Source organism: Eretmochelys imbricata, chromosome 1 (assembly GCF_965152235.1).
Source record: "Eretmochelys imbricata isolate rEreImb1 chromosome 1, rEreImb1.hap1, whole genome shotgun sequence".
NCBI lineage: Eukaryota > Metazoa > Chordata > Testudines > Cheloniidae > Eretmochelys > Eretmochelys imbricata.
The window spans coordinates 163,183,177-163,208,907 of NC_135572.1; the positions used below are offsets into that span (position 1 = coordinate 163,183,177).

At 40.0% G+C, this 25,731-nt stretch overlaps 1 protein-coding gene across 4 annotated transcripts in view; it reads left to right on the forward strand.

Annotated features, from left to right (window-relative positions):
* Positions 1 to 25,731, forward strand: part of HLCS (holocarboxylase synthetase) — a 215,779-nt gene that overhangs the window by 61,890 nt on the left and 128,158 nt on the right. For all 4 annotated transcript variants that reach the window (XM_077818620.1, XM_077818630.1, XM_077818637.1 and 1 more), the window contains exon 6: positions 7,293 to 7,561. In XM_077818620.1, the coding sequence (XP_077674746.1) occupies positions 7,293 to 7,561 (269 nt within the window). The remainder of the gene's footprint in view (positions 1 to 7,292; positions 7,562 to 25,731) is intronic.

The following is a 25,731-nucleotide window of genomic DNA, read 5'->3' on the forward strand; positions in this document are numbered from 1 at the left end:
AGGCATCTGGTAGTTCAACAGTTAGAAATTTATGCCATATTTGAAATCTATGTTAGAACACAAACCTAACTTCCTGTTTTTTTTCCAAATATAGGTGGCCAGTTGATGTGAAATTTCTGTTCATTTTTGTGACGTTTGAATCTTGTGTAGTTTTTTGTTTGGTTTCTCCTCATAAATTTTTATTAGGTAGCTGTATGTGTGTGTTTCTGTCTGAAATTTTGCCTTGACAGTCCTACATTCCTTTGACAATGGATATTGTTTTTAAAAATTGTCTATAGCTTCGTACAACTTGGTAGAAGGAGTGGCTCCCAACTATATCTGGTTCCAACAGGTACTTTAAAAAAATCTTAGTTTTAGGAGCTTTTAAAGCCATTATAACTTGAAGTTTGTATGTGCTGTTGCATAAGTCTCATTGGTTCATGGGGCCCACATAAAACTTTCACATAAAGTGCATATAAAACTTTGTTGCTCAGAAGCTATAATTTTCTATCATTTTATCCTACAACAGAAAAGGGTTCACATGCAGCTGCATTTCTGTCCTTCTTGTGTCTCTCCCTTTCCTCCTTGTTCAGTCCCAACATCCTACAGGCATTGAAAAGAAACCTAGGAAATTAATACACAGAAAACTCCATTATGAAGAAATTAGAGTTGCTGCACATACAGCAGACCTGACACAAAGTCTCAAAAGTGTGGAAATGAAAAGTTAAACCACCTTTTATTCCTCCTGCCGCACACTCACAATTACCACTGCAATCTTAACTCTGCTCCTTTTTCCCCCAGGGATGTCAGCCTTCCATCTCCCCCTTTAACTACCTGTCTGTACACAATCGTAATGGTAAGGTGTGTGCTTATGAGTGAAGAGGTTGAGAGTACTCTTAGGTGGCTCAACTGTCCATTTCTAAGCTTTCGTGATTTGTGTCAGCTATGTTACCCTAACTACTTCCCCCAAAGTTTTTTTATATAGTAATATATACTGTTATCAAATATTCAATTATTTATGAGTCTCTTTATCACTGTGTTATCATTTTAGGTTGTTTCATCAATCTATATTACTACATCCTTAAACTGACTTTTTAAAAGGTAACATTTTGAAAGGATATTCATTAGTTATCCAGAAAAATCAGGTGTTTGAAATTTGTTGAATGGTTTATCTTTACCTTCATACTTCTGATTACTATTTTGTACAGTATTAACCTATAAAACAACACACATTTTTAATTGTATAAATAATTTTGATGGTGGGGGGGGGTTAATTCTTGTAGTTGGCTGGCTCAGAGAGTCTGGAACTGTGAAGACCTGGTTAGGATTCTTGTCATAAGTTTATACGGTGGAATTGTTGAACTTCCCATCTTTTCCCTCTTATCAACTTTATTTTAAGCAAGAAGAGGGAAAGGAGACTTTACTTTTGAGAATGTAAATATCAAATGTGATTTTTTTTGTGTGTGTGTGTAGGAACAGAATTTAATATTGCCTTCAATTTAAATTCTTTCTGCCTAATCTGCTACCTTGTTGGGAGATGTTCTACCAACTTTCGGATGAGTTGGTATCTGTGTAAAGATATCGTCTACCTGTATGTTTAACAGAGCATTTAACAAGGTGTTTGCCAAGTGTCTGCTTCCAAATTAGGAGGTAAATAGAATTTTGGTTTGATGGCATGTGCAAGTAGCGGTAGCTGTTTGTGTCCAAATGTGTTAATTGGAGAAAATATGTGTGTGTGTGTGTGTGTGTGTATATATATATATATATATAATATATGCAACTGCTGTTTATTGCATACGTGCTCATTTAACATGTAGATCTGCAAGTACATGTTTTGGAGTCCTTCCATCATGAACTGCAGTTCAATGTAAGTGTTTGCAAGGAATTTTAAGTAGTATCTTACATTGTCCCACAATTTCATGCTTTACACAGCACATCTGATCTGGTCCCAGAGGAATGTAAGTTCAGATATTTCAATAATAGAACCAATACCTTTCATTTAAATGGCCACCAGTGGCTGCTACGGAATGGTATACATCTCTGGAGATACGTTTGCCTTTTGACTATAGTCAGTAGGCCGAAAAAGTGGCTAAAGCTTATTGCTTCTCTTTACAAAACTTCCAAAAGATTGTGTTATATTTGAAAGCAAACGTTTCAATCCTGTTTTGCTCTATATATGTGACAAAATAAGCAACAGCACGTTATGAACAGTCAGCTCTATAATTTAAGAGGTTTGTGTGCGTGGATGAGAAGATAAATTAGAACAGTTGTGACTTTAGAATTGCTGCATGTAGTTTTAAACAGTGAGCCTGGTTTTAAAAAATAACCTAGAAATTATGAAAAAATACCTTGAATACACTCTCTTCAAATAGGTAGAAAGTGTATGACAGTGTGGTGCTCCCTGGGGGTACCCAGGGTTGTGAGGCACTTCACCACTACCTAATCTTAGCATGAAGTAGTCTTGTCTGTGCTTGATGTGGATCAACTCCCTGAAACCACTAGTTTCTGGGAGCACAAGTGCTACTTTCCAGGCCTCGCTCCACCTGTAACGCTAGGGATAGATATAAACCAATCCCCTGAGCCTTCCAGCCATTTCCTATAGTGTCTAGCCCTGTATCCACTGAACACTCACAGCATTACCAGGCTTGCTCTTCCCAAAGGAACAGTACACACCAGCTTGTAAGATTCAGTGCAGGATCTGCACTTTGCTTAATACTGCAGCATTTAGATATATTTACAGTGAAAACAAGAATAGAGATTTAAGTGATAGTGGGTAAGAGTACTCAAAACAAATGGTTACATAGATTACAGAATCATAAGGTGCTTTCTACAGACTCGACTTAACTAACAGGTTAACCTTCTGTCTAAAGAAACTTATCTCAGCCAAAGTCCTCTGGCCTGGTTGAGACCCCATTTTCATGCAGTAAACTAGCTGTCCATTTACTTTTTCGGTGAAACGTGATAGGATGTCGTCATTGTCTCCCAAAAATAGTAGAGCAAACCTTTTGAAGAGCACAGAAAGATAGGATTCCCCCCACGCTCACACTGGTTTCTTTTCTTCCTGTTAGTTTCTTTGTTTGAAGTACACAAAATATTTCATGTGTATTCGGTTTAGACTGGTGAGTGGTGACCCACTGTGAACTATATAATACTTAATTTACATCTAAACAGCCAGATAGATAAACATTTCTTGCCTGACAGAACCTGTTTTTCACCTTTGCTGGTGACCCAGTCCCTAAACACAGACTTTACCAACATATTTTCAGTACATTTGCATAACTCCTTACATACTATCTGTACATACATTTCGTGATATTGATGATCAGAGTGACACAGGCTTTTATTGAAGACCTCACATGATACTCTTTGAGTTTGAATATAAATGCTAGACTCAAGAGATTTCTGTAACCCCTATGCACCTCCTTGTCTCGGCATTAGGAGGTTCTTGAGGGTCACATACATATTCTGTGGAGTACATGGAGTAATATGCTGTTGCAGCTGTGTAAATTCAAGGATTCTTTTTTGTAAAGATTGAGATACTATGAAAAGTGTGCAGGGATTTATGGCAACTAATATCAGTCACTTTGAGTAGCTAGCTAGAAATGTAATTGTACTGTAAGTATGTTAAGAATTTAAGGTCTAACCCTATACACCCTTGCTCAGTGTGAGTTGGAAATATTTTTTCTGAGTTGTGATTTTGATACTTATATTAAGGTGAATATTTTCCTTGGATTTTGTGATAAATGGAAGGGGTGGGGGGTAGTTCTCTTTTATGGACATCCAGCCAGCCAGTTAGCTATAAAATCCCTCTTAGTAGCTGTTCTCTACTTTCTTTACCTGTAAAGGGTTAAAAAGTCTCCCTGCTCTGCACAGGTAAAAGGAAGGGAGTGGGCACCTGACCAAAAGCCAATGGGAAGGCTAGAACTTTTTAAAATTGAGAAAAAACTTCCCCTTTGTCTGTCCGTGTTCTCGGGGAGAAGCAGACAGGAAGCAACTATGCTGTAAGAAGCTTGGGGCTAGGTATGAAAAATCATCAGTATCATACCTAGAAAGTACTCATTTGAAATCTCAGATATGTAAGTAGATCAGGAAATGTCTAGGAAGACACTGTTAGGTTTATCTCTTTTTATTTCTTTATGGCTTGTGGATTCCTCTGTGCTAACCCCAGGTGCTTTTGTTTTGCTGGTAACCTTTAAGCTGGACCTCAAGAAAACTATTTTTGATGCTTAATCCTTATAAGTGGCTTTTTAAATCTAGCAGCAGCCTGAGTTTCCAGATGTATTTTCTTTTTTTGTTTTTAATAAAATGAATCTTTTTTAAGAACTGTCCTAAGAGGTTTGTGCACATGTTGTTTAATTAGCTGGTGGCAACAGCTGAATTCCTTTGTTTTTCTTTCTCAGGCCTTCCATTGAGGGGTGGGGGTGAAAGGGCTCGAGGGTACCCCACAGGAAGGAATTCCCAAGTGTGCTTTCCTGGGTTCTCAAAGGGGTTTTGCATTTAGGTGGTAGCAGCATCTTCCCATCCAAGGTCATACAAAAGTTGTAACCTTGGGAGTTTAATACAAGCCTGGAGTGGCCAGTATTAATTTTTAGCATCCTTGCAGGCCCCCACCTTCTGCACTCAAAGTGCCAGAGTGGGGAATCAGCCTTGACAGATGTCTAGAATGCGATCTAAAATTACATCTGTTTGTAAGAAATTAAAGCTAAGTATTAGTAACAGATAATAGGTTACTACATGTAACCCATGGTAATGGCATATAAAGACTTTATCAGCAGGAGTTTGGGAGTACTACATATTACTTTAAGTGAAGTCATAAGTGCATCACAAAGATCAGCCCGAAGAAGCACTGCTAAAAACTTTTATGCCACTTCCTCATTATTTGTGTATATGCAAAAGCTAAGCATTTGAGAGAGTTTGAAAAACATTATGGGAACTGTTTTTGTATTCTTCCATCTGTAAAGTCAGGTGCCTTCGTTGTCTTGAAGCTCAGTGGGCAGAGTTTAGAGGAGCTACAAAAATCTAAAAATGACAAAGTAGCATTTCTGGACCTAAACATGTCACTATTTAAAGCCTGTTGTCTCAAGACCTTTTGTGGCTAGAAGCTAGTGCTGAGTCCCATTGGGGAAACAAATTTTCCTTACTGCATAGAATAAACTCAAATTTTTCTTGCAGTATAGGATTTCAAGATAATGGACTTCAAAATCATGACTTTAATATAGAAAAAGCTGTAGCTTGCACAGGAAAGAATGGTCCATCCTGAGATTTGAGCAGATGTAAATTTTGGGGAAGAAATTCCATAGCTTGAGCGTGGAAACGGATCCACTATTATTTTTTTAAATAGACGGTGGTATTTGGAATGTTAGATTAATTCCTTGGGAGAAGAATTAGTGGGAAGTAAGCATGTGTCATAGCCAGACATGTATTGATTGTCCTGCAGTTAAGACTCTGGACTGGGTCTCAGGCCAATCGGAGTTCAGTTTTAGCTCAGAAAGGTGCTGTGAAGATAACTTAATAAATGTTTGAGGCACTGAAATACTGCCGTAATGGGGTTTGCAAAGGTACCTAGAGATTGATATCTGTCACCTCTATACATACCTAGTTACGACAGATCTGTGTGCTTTTAAACTTGCTAACTTTGCAAGCGCTTTCCGTTTAGAAAAGATCAGAGCAAGAAAAACAAATACTTAAGCATTTTTGTTAGTAAATAGCGTGTGATTTTTCTCAGTGTTAATTCTTCTGTCTCAGGATGGATAGCATGACAGGAGAGTTTGCTGGGACTGAACAAGTAAGTAGGCTTAGTTTTGAATCTGCTCATTTGTATAAATTGGGTTATTATGCTCATTATTTAATGTCTTGGGGAGTCATTTGTCCACAAGTTTCAGATCTGTACCTCCTCCTTTCCCTGGTGCACCAGAAATGTGTTATGTATAGAGGATTTGAACACTTGGAAAATTGCTTACAAGTTACCATTTTCTTTAATCAGTAGCTTTTACTTCCTTTCCTGCCTTCGCTTCAGTATGTTGCCGACTGGTTTACCTGTGATATAGCTACTTCCATTTTATCTTCTGTTCCTAGCTGATTAATAGATATCTACTCCAGTTTAGATTCATATTTAATAAAATGAGTGGAGAAAAATACAGCAAAAAGACTGTTTTTTGTGTGTGTAGGTGACTGACTTTTTGCTCCTTGTACTTGGCCTAGATTTGGAAAAGTCCCAGCATCTTCTTTTCTTTGGCTGTTTAATAATAGTAGATGTTTTAAAGAGATGGGAAAACATTTCATATAAATTCCTCTACAATAGCATTAGATAAATCCAAAAAGTTTTATTAATGTGGAGTTGCTGTTTCAGGATATCTCACAGGACCCAATTGGTCCCAATCACCCATCTCCTTAATTTTGTCTTCAGTATAATTTATTTCACATTTCTAAAGCTCTGTAACAAAAGGAAGAAAGCTGAACATACAGGAGGCTCTGGGATGAGTGTGTGCTTATACTTTATACTACTTGTGTCCTGTTTGAAAAAATTTTAATTCACAAATCTATATAAACAGCGTCATGAGCTGTGACAACAGAGCAGAATGGTAAGTGCCTTCTGTACACTGAGAATAGAATTCTCTTAATTAGGCAAATGCTTTTATAATGTCTTGCTGGCTTCTTTGTTAATCTGTTTTAGCTAATTCCTTAGTTCATAGAATCATAGAGTATCAGGGTTGGAAGAGACCTCAGGAGGTCGTCTAGTCCAATCCCCTGCTCAAAGTTACCCCCTCCAGTTACCCTGGCCAGTTCAAATAAGGCCTTACCCAGGTTGGATTTAGCAAGATTTAGGTCCAAACTTATCAGTAGTCACAACCTCTTCTTCCAGCCTTCTATTGAGGAATCGTTCACCATTATGGAAATGCTTTTTACTAAGTTGTTGCAACGTTCTCAGTAAAGTCTGTCATAACTCTGGGTCATATGACCTGTAGCACAGAAGCCTAAGTGGTTAGGGTGCCAAATCGCCCACTCAGTGTGGGAGTATCCATGTGTTTTAGATTGGTTCCATACTTGAGTGGGTGAGGCAAAGAATGTCTGCACAGAGTCATCAGCAGAGGCCAGGAAGCTGCAAAGGGGGTTGGGTTGCAGGTCAAGGAAGTGACAAGCAGGCGCCAGACCAGGGCAATCAGGCTGATCCTAGGGAGGGAAAGCCTAGAAAATGTAAGCTAGTTTTTCCGTACTCCTGTAGGAGTGACGCTTTTGATATAAACATTCTCAGAAGAAAGTGTGTGTGCATTAATGTGCAGTTGTGCATATTTCTCTCATTTTCCTCTGCACAGGAAAATCATATTGCTTTTCTGAAGTGGCTTGGAAAAAAAGTAGATGTTGAAGGATTAATAAAATCCAGCAAAATGACCCTTAAGTTTGTCTCCTCTTACAAGCCGGAAATTGAGATAATGCCATCTCTCATACCAGTCGTCACTGTGGGAGGCTTCTCATCTGAACACTTCAGCCTGCAGACATATCAACAGAATCTGCAAACAAAGAAGCTTGGCAAGATTGTTCTGTTTGCTGAAGTCACATCAACAACAATGAATCTTCTTGATGGGTAAGGTGCTGGTGTAGACCATCTCAGATAAACATTTTGAATTGTGATTCACATATAATGAAATACAGTAACCATACAATGTACAGAATGAAGTTGAAAACTTTTCTCTTTGACTTAGCTTTTGCTCAATAACCTCTATATACTGTGACAGGGTCAGGCCAGATGGCTACAGGAGAGTGATAGAAGACAGATATATTAGCCCCAGGTTAAGTAGGTCCCTTTTCACTGGGTAAGGTAACAGGGAAGGTTCCAGAACAATCAGGAACTTTCTGGAAACAATTAAGGCAGACAGGCTGATTAGAACACCTGCAGCCACTCAAGAAGCTTCCAGAATTAATTAAGACAGTCAGGCTAATCAGGGCACTTGGGTTTAAAAAGGAGCTCACTGGAGTTTGTGGCGTGCGTGCAAGGAGCTGGGAGCAAGAAGCGCAAGAGGCTGAGAGTGAGAAGGTGTACTACTGGAAGACTGAGAAGTACAAGCATTATCAGACATCAGGAGAAAGTCCTGTGGTGAGAATAAAGAGGGTGTTGGGAGGAGGCCATGGGGAAGTAGTCCAGGGAGTTGTAGCTGTCACGCAGCTGTTACAGGAGCCACTGTGGACAGCTGCAACCCACAGAGCCCTGGGCTGGAACCCGGAGTAGAGTGCGGTCCTGGGTTCCCCCCATCCCGCCAACTCCCTATTTGATACCGGAGGAGTTGAACTGGACTGTGGGTTTCACCAGAAGGGAAGGTCTCTGGCCTGTTTCTCCGATCCACTAGGTGGATCAGCAGAGACTGCGTGGATTGTTCTTCTTCTTTCCCCGTGCTGGCCAGTGATGAGGCTAACTGAGTGAACGGCAGATTTGAGCCATGAAAATGGCCAAACTGAGGGCTGCCATGAACCTCTGAGGCGAGCAAATCTGCCAATAAGCGCAGGACCCACCAAGGCAGAGGAGGAACTTTTTGTCACAATACACATGAGCTATTTCTCCTACTGACTGAGAAGTAAGAAGGAAAGAGACTGATTGTTTATTTGTAAGTACTTAAGAAATGCTCGATTCTGTGGTAATGGAAGCCTTACAACTATTTAGATGTCTTTGAGAAGGAAAATTTATTGTTCCAATTACTTTGTTGATAATAGGACTTCACCATTGTTTCTCCTGTAGCAAAACGTTAATTGTAATGTTTTGTGAAGGCATAAGCAGATATAGAAGACCCTCGGGATTTTTCTAAACCTAGTTGATAAAATGAAAAACAAGTTTTCTTATTTAAAAAGTAATTTATTTCTTTGTAATATTATATAATTTTTTACATTCTATTAATACCCTTTTAAGTTATATGAATATTTCACTGTCAAATTTCTTTTTTCCCCCCAAACATTCATTAGAGTTTAAAAATACTTTTAAGCAACACATAAATGACTTTAGTAACACCTATGCAGGATGTCAGTTGAGGAAAATAGTTCATTGAGATTTAAAACAGGATTAGAAAAGTACATGAATAACACTAGACCCGATAGTTACTCTAGCTAGGCTACCATTTACAAGGACTATAATTGTAATATTTCAGAGCACAAACTAATCAGATGGTTGAAGAAATACCTCCTCCCCACCCCCTCCATGTGGTGATGTGGCACAGTTGGCCAGATATGCAATCAGTTAAGTCATCTTAGCTGTGGTCACAGTTCATTAATTAATCAGCAAGAAGAGCTGTTGTTCTTCCGCTATAGAGCCCAAACTGTAGGTCTTATATAAACTGAATTTAGAGTATATTTTCTTGGTAAGGGAATAGGTGGATTTGGTTTAAAAAAAAAAAACACCGTATTTTAACAAGAATGAGTCTGTATTAGAATAATTTTATAGTAGTTCAAATTTTATGCTTAAATAGCTAGTTGACAGTGTTCATTAAATGCTAGCAGTCTTTTCTGTGGAATTTAATAGTAATAGATCAAGGGATATTTTTAACCCATGAATTTTTAATACATTTTTCCTGAAATATACTTTAATCTGATTCATAAATAGGATTTACAAAGTTTCTTAATTTATCCAGAAATCCACAATAAGCTAGAAAAACTCAGAAGCAAGTTTTGAAAATTTGAAAGCTTTAACGCTGTTCAGCTAAATTATTTTAATTAAACTATTAATTCTATTAAGTAATTTAATGAAACAATTCCTTATTAAGATGGAGACAAAACCTGTTAATTTTTCTCACTAAGTGTGAAAGATATTGCTATTGAATATGTTTTCCTTTTTTGTTTTTGGCATGCTAATTAAAAGTTAGCTTAAATCTTGGGAGAAAGAATAACTTTATTTTGGCCCCAGTCGTGCAACTGGATCTGTTTGTGGAAGCCCATGCACCTGTGTGCATCCCCGTGGACTTCGTTGGCAATCCACAGAGACACAGGGGTCCATTCTTCTGGATCTTATGCAGGATTTGGTTTTCAATTTTTAGTGTGGGATAGTACCTTTTGTTGTATAACTTTAAAAAACTCACTCCAGGTGAAATAGCAACTCCGACCTGTTAAGATGAAATCAGAATCATCATTGTGTCTGAAGAAACTAAAGACATGATACTTCAGTTAACAATTAGGGATTACATCATGGTAGGGGTCTACGGTAGACCACCAAATCAGGAAGAGAAGGTGGATGAGTCATTTCTAGAACAAATAACAGAAATATTCAAAACACAAGACATGGTACTAATGCAGGACTTGAAATACCCAGACAACTGCAAGATCGGAAAACACAAAATTTCCAGTAAATTCTTGGTCTGTGTTGGGCAAAATGGTTTGTTTCAGAAAGTGAAGGAAATAACCTGGCGGACAGCCATTGTAAACTTGATTCTGACCAACAGGGAGAATTGGTTGTGAATCTGAAGATAGAAGGCAAGTTGTGTGAAAGTGATCATGAAGTGATAGATTTAATTGTAAAGAAAGGAAGGAGTGAAAGCAGCAGAATAAGGACAATGGATTTCAAAAAAGCAGGCTTTAACAAATTCAGAGAATTGGTGGGTAAGGTGTAATGGGAAGATGGTGTAAGGGATAAAGGTATACAGGAGAGCTGGCGGTTTCTCATGGAGAAAGTATTGAAGGTGCAACTGCAAGCTATCCTGATGTGAAGGAAATATAGGAAGAATAGAAAGAGGCCCTTGTGGCTTCATCAGGAGCTCTTTAATGACCTGAAAATGAAAACGGATTAAGGTACAAAATGAGTTACACCTACCAAGATGTATAAAAGGCAGTAAGAAAGAGGTTCTTTAAATACATTAGGAGCAAGAGAAAGACAAAGGAATGTGTTGGTACTCTACTTAAGGAGAGGGAAGGAGAGCTAATAACTGGTGACCTCGAGAAGGCTGAGGTGTTTAATGCCTATTTTGCTTCAGTCTTCACTAAAAAGGTTAGTTGTGACCACATACTCAACACAATTAATATTAACAACATTGGGAGGGGGAGAGGAATGCAAGCCAAAATAGGGAAAGAACAGATTAAAAAATATTTAAATAAGTTAGATTTATTCAAGTTGGCAGGGCCTGAAGGAATTCATCCTAGGGTACTGAAGGAACTAGCTGAAGCAATCTCTGAACTGTTATGAATTATCTTTGAGAACTCATGGAGGACAGGTGAGGCCCTTCTCATGGAGAAGAGCAAACATAGTACCTGTTTTTAAACATTGGAACAAAGAGGACCCAGGGAATTACAGCCTAACTTTGATACATAGAAAGGTACTGGAGCAAATTATTATACAGTCAGTTTCTAAGGGCATAATAGGGTTATAAGAATATCCAAAATGAATTTGTAAAGAACAAATCTTACCAAACCAATCTAATTTCATTCTTTTACAAGATTACTGGCCTACTGGATAGGGGAGAAGTAATAGGCCTGATATGTCTTGATATTAGAAAGGCTTTTGACAGTCTCACATAACATTCTCATACGTAAACTAGGGAAATGCAGTCTAGATGAAATTACTGTAATTTGGATGCACAGCTTGTCAAAAGACCATACTGAAAGAGTTGTAATCAATGGTTGGATTTCAAACTGGGAGGGCATGTCTAGTGGGGTCCCACCTCAGTCAGTCCTGGGTCTAGTACTTTTCAGTATTTTCATTAATGACTTAATGAAGTGGAGAGGTTGCTTATATAATTTGCAGATGACAGCAAGCTGGGAAGGGTTGAAGTACTTTGAAGGACAGGATTCAAAATGACTGTGACAAATTAGAAAATTAGTCTGAATTCAGAAAGATAAAATTCAATAAAGACAAATGCAAAGTACCTTGCCTAGGAAGGAAAAATCAAATGCACAACTACAAAATAGGGAATAACTGGTGGTAGTACTGCTGCTGAAAAGGATCTGAGGGATTAAAATGGGTCACAAATTGGATATGAGTCACATTGTTATATGATGCAGTGGTAGAAAAAGGCTAATATAATTCTGGGGTGTATTAAAAGGACTGTTGTGTGTAAGACACAGGAAGTAATTGTCCTGCTTTACTTGGCACTAGTGAGGCATCAGCTGGAGTACTGTATCCAATTCTGGGTGCCACACTTTAGGAAAGATGTGGACAAATTGGAAAGAGTCCAGAGGAAAGAAGCAAAAGTGATAAAAGGTTTAGCAAACCTGCCCTATGACAAGAGGCTAAAAAAAAACTGGGCATGTTTAGTCTTGGGAAAAGAAGACTGGGGGGCGACCTGATAAGTCATCCAATATGGTAAGTGCTGTTACAATGAGAACAGAGCTGGGCTTAATCTGCATCAAGGGACATTTAGGTTAGATATTTGGAAAAACTTTCTAACTGTAAGGGTAGTTAAGCTCTGGAATAGGCTTCCAAGGGAAGTTTTTAAGAACATCTGTCAGGTATGGTGTAGGTAGAGTCCTGCCTCAGTGCAGGGGTCTGGACATGATGACTTTTCGAGGTCCCTTCCAGTCCTATATTTCTGTGATTCTATACATATGCACTGACATCTGTTTCAGATGATGCAATGACAATAGGAGTATCTTCACTTTTGAATGTTAGGTGTTGTATTGCTCAAACTACAGTTGGGATTTCATTAGCTATCACGTTAAGTAGGATCAGCCCTGGTCAGTATTTAAGATCTTCAAGAAAAAGATCAAGGTGTTGCAGGAAGTGGTGGTGGCATTCCAATGAATGCAACTTTTCCTTCTGATTCCAAACTTAGGCCCTGATCCTGCAGACCCCTGGGGAACTTGAGTTCGTTAACCCACATTTGTCTTTGGTCATATCAGCTCAGCATGATGATGGAACTGAATGAAGTCTTTCCGACACTTTCTGGTTTGTATCAGTGTCACACTGTCTGGAGTGGCTCACAACCATGAGTGCCTGCTTCAGGGCAGACTGTCAAAAACAGGGCAGACACCCCAAACTAGTGGTATGTTCTACAATTAGATTTCACCAATCCAATAACAAATGTGAACTCCTGGATCACTATAACCGTCTTAACCGTGGAGTCACAGACAGTCCCCTTAGACCAGGGGTGAGCAAACTTTTTGGCCCGGGGGTGCGAAATGGTATGGAGGGCTGGGTAGGGAAGGCTGTGCCTCCGCAGACAGCCTGGCCCCCACCTCCTATCTGCCCCCTCCCATTTCCCACCCCTGACTGCCCCCCCCTCAGAATCCTTGACCCATCCAACCTCTCGTGCTCCTTGTTCCCTGACTGCCGCCTCCCGGCACCTCACCCCCTATCCAACCCCCCCTTCTCCCTGTCCCCCGACTACCCCGACCCCTATCCACACCCCTGCCCCCTGACAGGCCCCCCTACCCATCCAAGCCCCTGCCCCACTCCTTGTCCCCTGACTGCCCCCTCCTGGGACCCCCGTTCCTAACTGCTCCCCCAGGACCCCTCCCCCCTTGCTCCCTGTTCCCCCCTTCCCGGGACCCCCTGACCCTCCCCGGGACCCCACCCCCTACCTAACCTCCCCCTGCTCCCTGTCTCCTGACTGCCCCCCCATCCCCGAACCTCTGCCCATCCAACCACCCCCTGACTACTCCCTGGGACATCCTGCCCCGTATCCAACCTGCACTCGCCCTGCCCCCTTACCATGCCGCTCAGAGTGGCAGGACATGCTTATTGGAAAGCCTGGGAGGTGGGTAGGCGCAAGCTGTGCTGCTGCTGCAGGGGAGGAGGAGACGGGGGGGAGGGGCCGGGGGCTAGCGTCCCCTGGCTGGGAGCTCAGGGGCCAGGCAGGACAGTCTGGCTGGCCGTAATTTGCCCACCTCTGCCTTAGACTCTCAGTCTATCTTGTCACCCAGGCAAGCTGGACTTAATTATAAATGGTCCTTTACACTGAAAATCACTAAATATTTAGGTTGCTTTCAGTCCAGTCACTTACCCCAGATCAATTGGCACCCTAAGTCTTACATTAAAGACATTGCCGGTAGCCAATCCTGTAATGAACTATTTAAAGGCATATTAACTTGGAAAAAGAAGTAAGTGTGTTATATATAGGTTAATGCTAGCAAACATATACACACAAATAAGTTTCAATCTATATCCTAAAAGTGACAGAGTTGTAGCTATCTGTCAATTCAAAATGTCTTTCCGGGGAGACCCAGGAGTAACTGCCAGGGATCTCTGCCTTAACTGCTCCGCTGTAGTGCTTTGATGAAGACGCTGTACATCAATGGGAGAGAGCCCTCCCATTGGCATAGTTACTCCATCTCCATGAGAGGCCATAGTTATCTCAGTGGGAGAAGCTCTCCTGCTGATATAGTGCTACTTGTACCAGAGGTGGGGTGTGTTAAGGTTGGTACATAACTACATCGCTCAGGGTGAGAGTTTTTCACACCTATGAACGACGTGGTTATACTGAAATAAGTGTGCAGTCAGGTCCTGGCCTTAGTTTAGTGTCTCTTGCCCTGTGAGAGTTCAGACAGATTTTTCTTGTGATCCTGTTTTATCTTTTGCATTTGGCCTTCCAGTCCAGGAGATGAGCTCTCTTGCATGTAGCATTTCCAAGGCGTGATAGGGCCAATCACCAATCCTTTGAAAAACAAAAAACAAACAAAAAAAAAAAAAACAGGAGGACTTGTGGCACCTTAGAGACAAACAAATCTATTTGCGCATAAGCTTTCGTGGGCTACAGCCCACTTCATCGGATGCATAGAATGGAACATATAGTAAGAAGATATATACATACATACAGAGAACATGAAAAGGTAGAGTAAGAGGCTAATTTGATGTTTCTTAATGGCCCATTTAATCTTGATTGGCCTCCTTAATAGGTGCAGGGGACAATTCCAATGCCTGGATTCACATGTTCAGAGCAAACATTTTCAAAGTTATAAAGTAAAACTTACATTTTTCCTTATAGCATGGCATACAGGCATTACAAGTGAGATTAGTGCATGCAGCTACTTACAAGCATTTCATAGTCTAAACAATAAATATATTCTTATAAGACTAATGCCAGTTTTGAACAAAACTAACATACAGGTGAGCTAGTTTGATTTCCAGCTATGAGTTTGTCAGTTCTTAGCTAACACCTGCAGCCTTGGCCAGAGCTGGCACTTGGTTTACCAGCATCACAACCAGCTTCATGGATTTGTTCATTTTTAAACCTTTTTGTTCTGTGTCACTGTGTCTATCCTTTGTCTTGATGTCTAGGTTCTGTAACCATAGGATGGCCACTCTATCAAGGGAGGCTAGGTATTGTAGATTGCCCTCCAGATATGAGGCTGGGGACAGTCTTCCACCATATGAGGAGTTGTCTGCAATGCTGGGAGGAAACCAGCACAGCGTGGTGCATGGTTGTGGCAATTCTGGTCGAGCCAGAGAATAGCCTGTTGAGCCTGTGATCAAGGCAGCAGGTGTACGATGGACTCCTGACTTTACTTAATGAGTTAGACTCTTTCCCACCAATGCCTCCAGTCTGTAAGGATATATCTTTCAGCTCCGTAGCAATGCTAATTGTTCATGTGTGGAAATGGGCCAGTAGCCCTCTTGTCCAAGAGTGTGTGAGCTGCTGTAAAGGAGTGTTGAGCCGTCAGGTGGGGTGTTGCATCCCGGACCAAAGGAGTAGAATTCGTCCCTTAAATACAAGCAGACCTTTGAGTTAGTACTGGAAGCAATAATGGAATGGCTGTAGCACTGAGATATGAAACAAGACGAGTCATGTTGTTTGTGAGGACAGTGAATAACCTTAGATTTGCAGGTAATCCTGAACTCATAGCGTTGACCAAGGAGGATTTAAGAGAATAACTGATGAGGGAGATTGGGAAAACAACATGTTTGACCCACATGAGTAGCGTCAATTTAGTCAACTACTCATATGCTTAAGTGTCTACAGGGCTGGATCTACAGGACTTTTCTTCGCAATGATGCTATTTGAGGTGTTGGCTTTCAGATGAGATGTAGAACAGAAGTCCTCATCATTAAATAGCTTTTTGTTGGAGAAGGGTGTCCTCCCCAATTCTAGTATGGGCAATTAAATTCTGCCTACTGGAAGCTGCCTTTTTAATTAGCTACGGTATATGTTTTGAAGAGTGTGGCTGGTATTATTGTGGCTGCATTGTTGTAGTCGGTGATATATTCCTTATACATACGCAGCTTGCAATTCAGTGAAGCGCTTTGAGGCTTTAAAAGCCAGCCATTCACAAGTGTCTATTCGAGAACTATTCTGGTGTCTTTAATTGAAAACATAATCTAAATAAATCAAGTGTATATGGTACTTAGCACAGATTCCCAATGAGTCATTATGAAGTCAGTAGAACATGTAGTGTATTGCTTTCTTTTAGCCATCACTCCTAAGTAAAACAAACAAACAAAAACAAAAAACAAAACCAAAAAAACAGTTCCTGGAAGCAGGTTTTATTGGAGGTCCAGGCCAAAGGGAAATCTCAGAAAAAAGGATCTCCTTGCTTGCAATAAAAAAAAAAAGTAGCCATGGAAAACCCTGATAATGCTAAGAGTTCCATTAAAAATAGTGTGTGTTTCAGTTCAGGCTTGCATAAACAGACAAGTTTTATAACTGCAGATACTGGTTTTTGGCACTTTCAAGAAACTTTATCCGATGAAAGCTCTTGATTTTTTTTTTGTCATGATCTAACGAATGCTTTGCACAAGTATTTCAACTTGCCTTTATTTCAATGATTATACTTCTACGTAATACTATTTGCGGCCTGAGTTCTTTAGCTGTGCAACAAATGCAGAAAGGTGTCTATCCTTAGAATAAATGTTTCAAACTCTAGAAATGATAGCTCTTAAAATTTGTTAAATCTAAGTAGACTGAAAAGGTGATATAGAAGTCACTTCATAGGCATTAAACTATGATGAATTAATAAATATGACAAATTGTTAATATGTTGATCACAAGTATGCCATTGAAGTTTCAGAATGTAAGATGATTTGAGGTTTTCCTTTACCTTTTCCACAAGATGAACCTTAGTTTTTCTTCCTTCTCACTCCCCTGAACCTACATATCCACCAAAAATTAAGACATAGAAGGAGAAAGTAGGCTGGAACTAATTTAATGGCTGAGTGACCTCACAGTAGAGAAACAGCCGGAGCCTAATAGAGGTCTTTGTCTACATTTCCACCCTGGCTGGTAACGTGCCAGTCAAAAGTCAAGCAAAAGAAACAGGTGGAAACTATTAGACCTGTCATAAAGTTTGAAAAATTGATTCTGGAGTTTAAGTGAATAGATTGAACTTGACAGTGTTGTCCTAAAGATTCTAAGGGAAAAATCTGTAGTTTAATTTGAAATCCCTTGATTATTCATTAGCTCTCCAGATGGCTTGTATTGATGTTTTACATATATTAATATACACACTGTATTATCGTTGGCATAAATTTAAATGTACTATAGTAACACACAAAGTGTGCATACACCTTTAAGTACCTTAAATTGAAGGGTATTAGACTAATTGTAAAATAAAGATTTGTTTAGATATTTAGACTAATCAGTAATGCTTTTATGGTTTTACATTAGATGTTACTGAATCCTTGGAAAATATTTAAATTTTTTTTACTATTTTTTTCATTATTTATTAAATTAAAATTTATAATGATCATCAGTACTGCAATTTAAGTCCCATTCCAGAGTTTTTGTCTGTTAGTCAAGAAGATCCATCACCAAGTCACCCGAACAGGTTATCCTTTTCACTCTCAGGCCCCACTAGCATGTGTGGGATTGTATGATTTAGCATGGGCTCATTATTTTTAAGGATGTAGCTGGAATAGTGATACAAGTAATGTACTGTAGGGACATATTTGACAGGCCTGGGGCACTCAAGAAATGATAAAGAAATAGGTCTAGCACGCTTTTATTGACTGGAGTAGTTTGGTCAAAAAAAGTTAGAATATTAATTAGGCATATGTGGTGAACTTATAGTTTTATTCTTTAAAATGTTATAGTTGCTATCGGTAATGTTTTATGTTGTAGAAGGGTTGGTTTTCATGTGTATAATTCAACATATGATCTATATTAAATGCCTGAAGATCTGTGTGTGTGTATATATATCTATATTACTAATAAAAATGCTATTGTAGGACATACTCCACTCATATATAATGGGAAGAATGAACTTAAAACACTCAGTATGGTGCAGTAGCTGTGGACAGGACACATGACTTTATTCACACAGCAGGATAGTGAATTTTAGTGTAGGAGCAGAGAGAACTAAATTGTTCTCATATACCTGGTAAATAGGGATATGTAATTAAAATGACAAGTCAAAATAAACAGTGCTCAATGGTTTAAAAAGCCCTGGGGGAAAAAATCCTCTGCATTGCTGGGATCTCATTTGAGTTTTTCTTTAATGCCCTTTTGGGTTCACATAGCATGAAGTTCACCAAATTGTGACTTCACTTGTGCTTCTGATTTTGAGAGGTGATTAGGACTTGAAATAAATTTTAAAACTCTGTTGCAGTTATTTTATTTAAAGAGAATCAACAACGAAAGGTGTATACAATAATGTGTTGCTGACACTTCTGGGAAACTGATAGTGAAGTGAAACTGAAGCAGCAGTTCAAAAGAGATAATTTTTAGATTGGGAGAGAAAGAGTGATCTACAAATACATGGAGACCCCTTTCTGTCTGCCCTCTATCATGCCTTTAGCTTCACCTCCTTTAAGTCCTGTCCTAAAACATACTTATTCCCAAAAGCCTGTAACTATTGCCTTCCCTGCATAGGTAACTGAAAACTTGAAAAGAAGGTAAAACAAATTGTGGAACTAAGATGACCTATGCAAGACTATGCCATACAAGTGCACTGTTTCTGTCACATCCTGTCCCTTGTGCTTACCTGTTTAAGGCACAATCTTGCAGACACTTGCAGTAGCTCTCCCTATGGTTCTATCTACGTAGGCAAAAAGTGTGTCTTTCAATAGTCATCTTAACATGACTAAAAACCTCCTTTAACACTCATGTAGACATAGTTTGCTATGTTTTAGATCATTAGAGCTGTCAAGTTATAGCCTAAACTCAGCTGGGATTTGAAAAGCACCTTTGTCTATGTAGATAAGGCATTCCATAAATAGTTCCACTGATCTCCTACCTTCCCTCCCTTTTCCCCCATAGACATCTTGCAGGATCTAGGCCCTTAGACTGTAAACTCCACAAATCCAACTTTGTCTTCTACCCTGTTTGCAGAGTGCCTAGTTCTTTGATAGTGATAACTGTCATGAAGGTGACAGTTAAAGTGTGGGGTTCTTGTTTAGGGGTAGACAAGGCTAGTTAACTCTGACTGGTTTTTTTTTAAATTACATGAGACAGATTCCTTTAGTCAAATTTAAAGCTTAGATTACCAGTTCATACACTGAACTGAATCTACAGCATCTGTTCTAGAATTCTAGTTAGTACTAAAATATACCCAAACTGTCTCATTCTTGCTTGTAACTGTGGTCTTCCACAGTTACATGATTCTACGTGATAAAGGACTTGGTCACTTTGCAGTTCCAAGTTCTTCATTTTTTATGCATTGCACAGAGTTATTCATCCTTTTCACAGAGTATTGTCTTTTTTTCCCCTTCCATAAATGTTCAAGTTAGTGAGCAGGAAAATGATGTCATGGCTGGCAAAAGGGATAACTTTTACTTTATATGTACCGAAAATGTGCATTTTTACTGGATATTGCCCCTAAACCTCCAGTTTATTCTTAGTATTCTCTTTAGAGTTCTTAATAAAATGTTCAGTGAAGTGCAACTAGAGGAACATCTGATATATGCAAAATAATAATGGAAAGAGGGAGAAAGGTCCCTGGATAATTGCTAGCCCATGGTTCTATTTTAGAGTTACAGGGCAAGGTCACCATGTAAGAAAGAAATGTGTGTAAACAGAGTGGACATTGCAGTTGAATGTCTAGAGGTACATCATTTTAAAAACTACTGATTACTAAAACCCTAGCAAGTTTTAATATTCTTGAATGTATTCTACAAATAATTTAACTTGCATGTAGGGTATGATTGTATAACTTGATTATTGAGACAAGAATCCAACAGAAGTTGGTCCAATAAAAGACACTAATTCACCCATCTTGTCTCTCCTAATACCCTGGGACCAACAAGGCTACAGCTTCACTACAAATAACCTGATTATTGTAAAACACTAGAATTACATATTTATTGGAGGGGGTGGGAAGCACCTTTTGAAGATTCTTAAACCACCAATTCACATCCAGCCATCTTCCTCATTGTTTGGGTCATTATTTTTCTTCAGTTTTATAATTTTACATGCAAGGCTTGTATTTTTTTTATTTTCAGGTCTTTTCTCTCAGAAAAATGTGTGTTTAATACTTCCCTTTCCTGGATTCAGGACAGCTGCTTCCATGTTCTCACTCCAGAAGGATTTTCTAATTTTGCACCCACTTTGGGTGATGCATATTAGATCAGGGAACAGAAAAAGTCTGTTTCCATTTGACAGGTCCTCCTGCTGTTATCCAACAAGCCTCAACAGTAGCCTGTTTGTCCCTTATTGGTTAAGACAGTTCTAAAGGTACAGTATCTCCTGATTTTTTTTTGCTCATTGGTACTCCAGGGCATCATTTGACATTAGAAGGGGCTGTCCTCTCATATTGATAATTAAGAATTGTGCAAAAGTTTTTGTAATAGAGCCAAGAGTCATTTCTTTCCATGCTGGTAGGAAAGCCAAGAATTCGGATGTTCTTGGCTCCGATTTGGTTCTGTGCCATTCCCAGTCATCTTTCCATGACACCAATGTTTTTAATTACATGCTTGCTGAAAGATTTTGGATTTGGATTTGTCATCTCCACAAGCATTTATCCTTGGGTTAATTTTCCCTGCCTCTTTCCACCTGTTTGAAACACTCAGGGTTTGTTCTTAACAATTACATCCCTATTTTGCTGTCACGTACCTTGTGTGTTTGATTTTTCATGGAATTGGAATCCAACTATGTGCCTCTTCCTTCTTACTTTGTGTAAAGTTAGTAGGTTTTCTTCCAGTTAATAAAAGGGGGCCCAGTTTTATGGGTTGCTGAATATTTCGGAGGCAGGTTTGAGGTTCCCAAAGGGGACTGGATCATGAAAAATAGATATCTATTTTGTTGCGCAGAGCAATTATCCTACATTGTACTCCTTCCCTACATTACATTACCCTGATGCTAGGAGTTCTTATGTAATTTCTTGTTTTAGTATGAATAAGTAGGGGTGTTTTGAGAACTCATCATTCATGAAATGCAACTAGTGTGCAGTTAAGGCTGCACAGTTAAAACAAAGTGAGAGAATGCAAAAAGTGTGGTCCCAACAGCAAGGCTAGCTTGGCTGCATTGCACAGTCTTATGTTTTATTCCATATGTCATACAAGACTAATTGTGCATATTAAGCTTTGTAGCTAGCCTTATAAACCAGAGCAGCCTTTCAGAATGAAGGAACCTCAACTTAGTTGGAAGGAACCTCAACTTATTTGCACTTGCTGACTTTTTGCGATTTATCTATGTATGCAGCACTATGCATAAACATTTTCTGGCTTTAATTTCCTTCCTTTTACAAAATCAGAGGAAAAGAGAAATTGCCTGTGTTAACCTAATTGGGACCATTTACATAATATGAAGTTTATACCTCACTGAGATGAATATGGTAGATGAGGAGGACAGAAAGATGGTGTGAATGGCAAGAAGGAAAATCCCATTCCAGAGTTGTTGTTGTTTTCTCTTGTGGACACTGGTCCATTATGACTTTGAGTGAGCTCACCAACTCATGTGAGATTGGTTAAGGGATACACCTTTATACCCCAGGTTGGTAGTGATCAGAAGACATTACAATCTAGAGGGTATTAAACTCGCTTTGAAATTATTTGATTGTCTAGGTCTAATTCTCAGTGGAGAGGTGTTTACGTAGCGAACACTATCCTAATTGGCACTGCACGTTATCCATTGTTTATAACTTCAGCAGAGATACAAAGGTTTAACTCGGGGGGGGTGGGGTGGCCAACCTGAGCCTGAGAAGGAGCCAGAATTTACCAATGTACATTGCTAAAGAGCCACAGTAATATGGCAGCAGTCCCCCATCAGCTCCCAGCGCCTCCTGCCCACCGGCAGCCCCGCCGATCAGCGCCTCCCCCTCCCTTCCCGCACCTCCTGATCAGCTGTTTCATGGCGTGCAGGAGGCTCTGGAGGGGAGGAGGAGGAGTGAGGGCACGGCAGGCTCAGGGGCAGGGCCAGGAACGGGTGGGGTGGGGGCAGGGCCTGTGGCAGAGCCAGGGGTTGAGCCGTGAGCACCCCCTGTTCCCATTGGAGAGTTGGCGCCTGTAGCTCCAGCCCCGGAGTCGGTGCCTGTACCAGGAGCTGCGTATTAACCTCTGAAGAGCCGCGTGTGGCTCCGGAGCCACGGGTTGGCCACCCCTGGTTTAACTGAACAGATCTTTCCAGTGCATGCTACAGCTTTTAATGCAGTTTCATATTCCATTATATATTGTGAAATTACATAGGATGAAAGTCAGTGTAGAAATTAGTTCAGAGGTTTTTTTTAAGGGCACTGCCCTAGACAACAGTTACTTGAACACTGTGATCCCAGTCCACTTTACTCATGATTTCTGTGAAAATTTAGGCTATTCTAAAAAGTGTCTAAAAGCTTCCAGAAAATGTCTTTCATCTTCATCCAACGTATCTTTATTTGTGTTTATTAATCCTTTAGAAAATTGTTTTCTACTCAGTTGCGTTTGGCTTTGATGTTAAACCAACACCTCCCTCTCCTTAAGCTTCCCAAACTTTTGAAAACAAAACATTCTGAGAAAATGGCCAAATTGCAACTTGTATTTAACCTTTCCATATATCTTGGAGAGATCACATAATTTGTGTTTCTCTCCTGTGTTTTTTTAATTATGTAATCTTCCCTCTGTTTTATAACTCTTGCATTGGTAAAGAGGAACCTGTAAAGAAAACGGAAGCCGGGCTGCTTGATTTAAATAACAATAAGAAAATATAGCTGTCAGGTATTCAAATATCTTATGTAAAGAGGATACCCGAGGGCATATCTACATCTAGGAGCAAGCCTCCCAGCCTGGGTCCACAGACTTATGCTAGCAAGGTTCTTGCTAGCTCTCTAAAAATAGCTATGTAGATGTTGCACCTTGGGCTGGAGCCTGGTGGTGGGGAGAGGCTTAAGAGCTCGTGCTCCAGCCTGAGCTGCAATGTCAAACCAACATCAGCAGAGATATTTTTAGAGCTCAGCTGGTGCAAGTCTGTGGACCCTGGTTGGGAGGCTCACTCCATAACTGGCAGATGATATATTGTGCTAATTGGGGAATTCTGCCCACTTTATCCATAGCTGAAAAGGCACTACTTGAAGTGGAACTGGTGAAGTTTCACTGCAGACTGGAGGCTGTGTGCGGGTTTTCCAAATCTTGCTCTACCTCACAGACAGAGAATATCTACTCTCCACATGCAGCAAATCTCAATTCCAAGAGAGCTGCCTGCTTGCCCCAGGCACACTAGGAATTTGGGAGTTGGGACTGACTGGAGGACAGTGGAACCAATGTATTTTTTGGGAGGGGGAGCTCCATCAGCCATTAATATTGCATCAGGAGATGCACATAGAGGCTACTCCAGCTGTTGGAGTAAAATAGGATCTGCAGGCTGGTTATGTTTAATGTTCCATGGCATGGAGTTGGGTGGATGGAGTTGGGTGGGAGGAATCTTTCCCCCAGTCATGGAGGAAGTCATGCTGTGTGCGGAGGCTGGGATTTTGGTCCATCTTCATTATTGGAAACTGGAGTTAAAATCTTTGCTTTGGACTGAAAGGAAGTGCACTTGGTGGCTTCATTTTAGTCTCTCTCTTGCATGTATCAGAACTGCCTTATATTCTGTCACAATATTGTATGCTTTACATTCTCTGTTAAAGAGAGACTCAGAATTACAACATCATGAATAATTGCAGATCAGGAATGAAGTGTGTTGGCAAGATTATGTGTGGAATGGTGCACAGCACTTGTTCGAGCACTGTATCTGGCTAAATATATTGATTTTTGTGTGTTCTTCTGCCAAAAAGTCAAAAAGTAAAGATGAATATTGCTTCAGATTAATTCAATGTTTTTAAAGTTTACGACTTTCAAAGATTGTGTGACATTTGCCTTGAGCAATAAAAATTAAAAAAAACCACAGTGAATTGTTGTTTACCTAAATCCCAGTGCCCTAATTTATTTTCACTTGTACCCATAGTTAAAATATTTTAAAAATCTGTTTGCATTCACAGGAAGACTTGCATTTATCACACTTTGTACCATTTAGCCTGAAATGCCATGAACTGTAGAACAGTGTGTACAAAATGAGGGTTCCCCTACTACAGTTTTGTGATTCCCAGGGTTGCTGTAAAATGCTGCACCTCATGTTTTTTTCAAAAGAATTTACTAGCATTGTTCTTGTTACTTATAACTGTTGGAAATGGATGATCCTCCAGATGTTTTCTTTGTAAACCTAAACTGATTTTTTTATTGATCGTATTATTTTACAATATACATGGCAAATATGTTTAAGGGTCAATTTTAAAACATAAAAAGTCCCAACTCTATAAATATACATTAAAATAGTGATCACAATTCAGTGGATGCCTCCCCTCCTATTTGTGATTGCATGGCCCATCTCCTCTCCCATTCACAATTGCTACTCCTGTGGGAATTGTGCACCAAAAAATTTAAAATTCTGCACCAAAAATATTAAAAATTCGGCACACAATATTTTAAAATTCTGCATATTTTATTTGTCAAACACAATATAATCATGCCAGTTTCAATTATTTTGGTAATTTATTTCAAAATATCTATCAGCAAGTATGTCTGTAACAATACGGACAACAAAAAAGATTCAGGAAATATTTTTTGACAAATAGATTCCTTACTAGGTATATTAATACAGAACTCTGAGTAATAATTTAAACTGCATTATAGAAACGTATTTTCCGCACCCTTCAAAAGCAGTGCAGAGGCTTGGGGGAATGAGGGGGTAACAGAGGAGCTGAAGGTGAGGGAAGTAATTGCTGGGAAGGAGCCTGGGTGTGAATGTGGAGCACTGTGTTGGGTGTAGGGTGGGAGAAGTATGGAATATGTTTTTTTGAGGGGTAGGGAAGGATTGTTAGGGAGCCTGCACCCCTGGCTGACCCCTAGGATCTCTCATTCAGTCAGGCACATCTCCCCCGTCCACGTGTGTCCCTGCACCGTTACTCAGCCACCCCTCCCTTGTCCCCATGTGTTCCTGCATCCCCCACTCAGCCACCCCACCTCCCCCATGTGTCCCTGCACCACATCCTCATGTGGCCCTGCGCCCCCCAGTCAGCTACCCCATCCCCACGTGTTCCTGCTCCTCCTCCCCTGTTCCCATGTGTCCCTGCAACCAGTCACCATTTCTGTGCACCCCCACTACCATTCAGCCCCCATCCCAATCTGTTCCCTCCTTCTGAACTCCTGTCTGTGCCCTATGTTGTCTGTCTGCCCGTCCCTATATCCCATGTCTCCTGACCTGGCCCCAAGGACAGGGCACTGTGAGGAAGGCAGCTTCTTTCTTTTCTCTATTCACAGCTTGGGCTGCTCTTGCCCAGGAGCCGCTGTTCTCTGTTCTGGCACCATAGCAGCCCCTGGTGTGTGAAAGGAGTAATTGCAGTACCTGTCCAGAAGAATGTATTTTCTGTGGGGGGGAAAAAAATTATGTATGGCACATGAATTTTGCATGTGCACAGTGGCTCAGAATTTCTCCAGGAGTAAATGCATAACATCTCTGTTGACCAGATACTTTA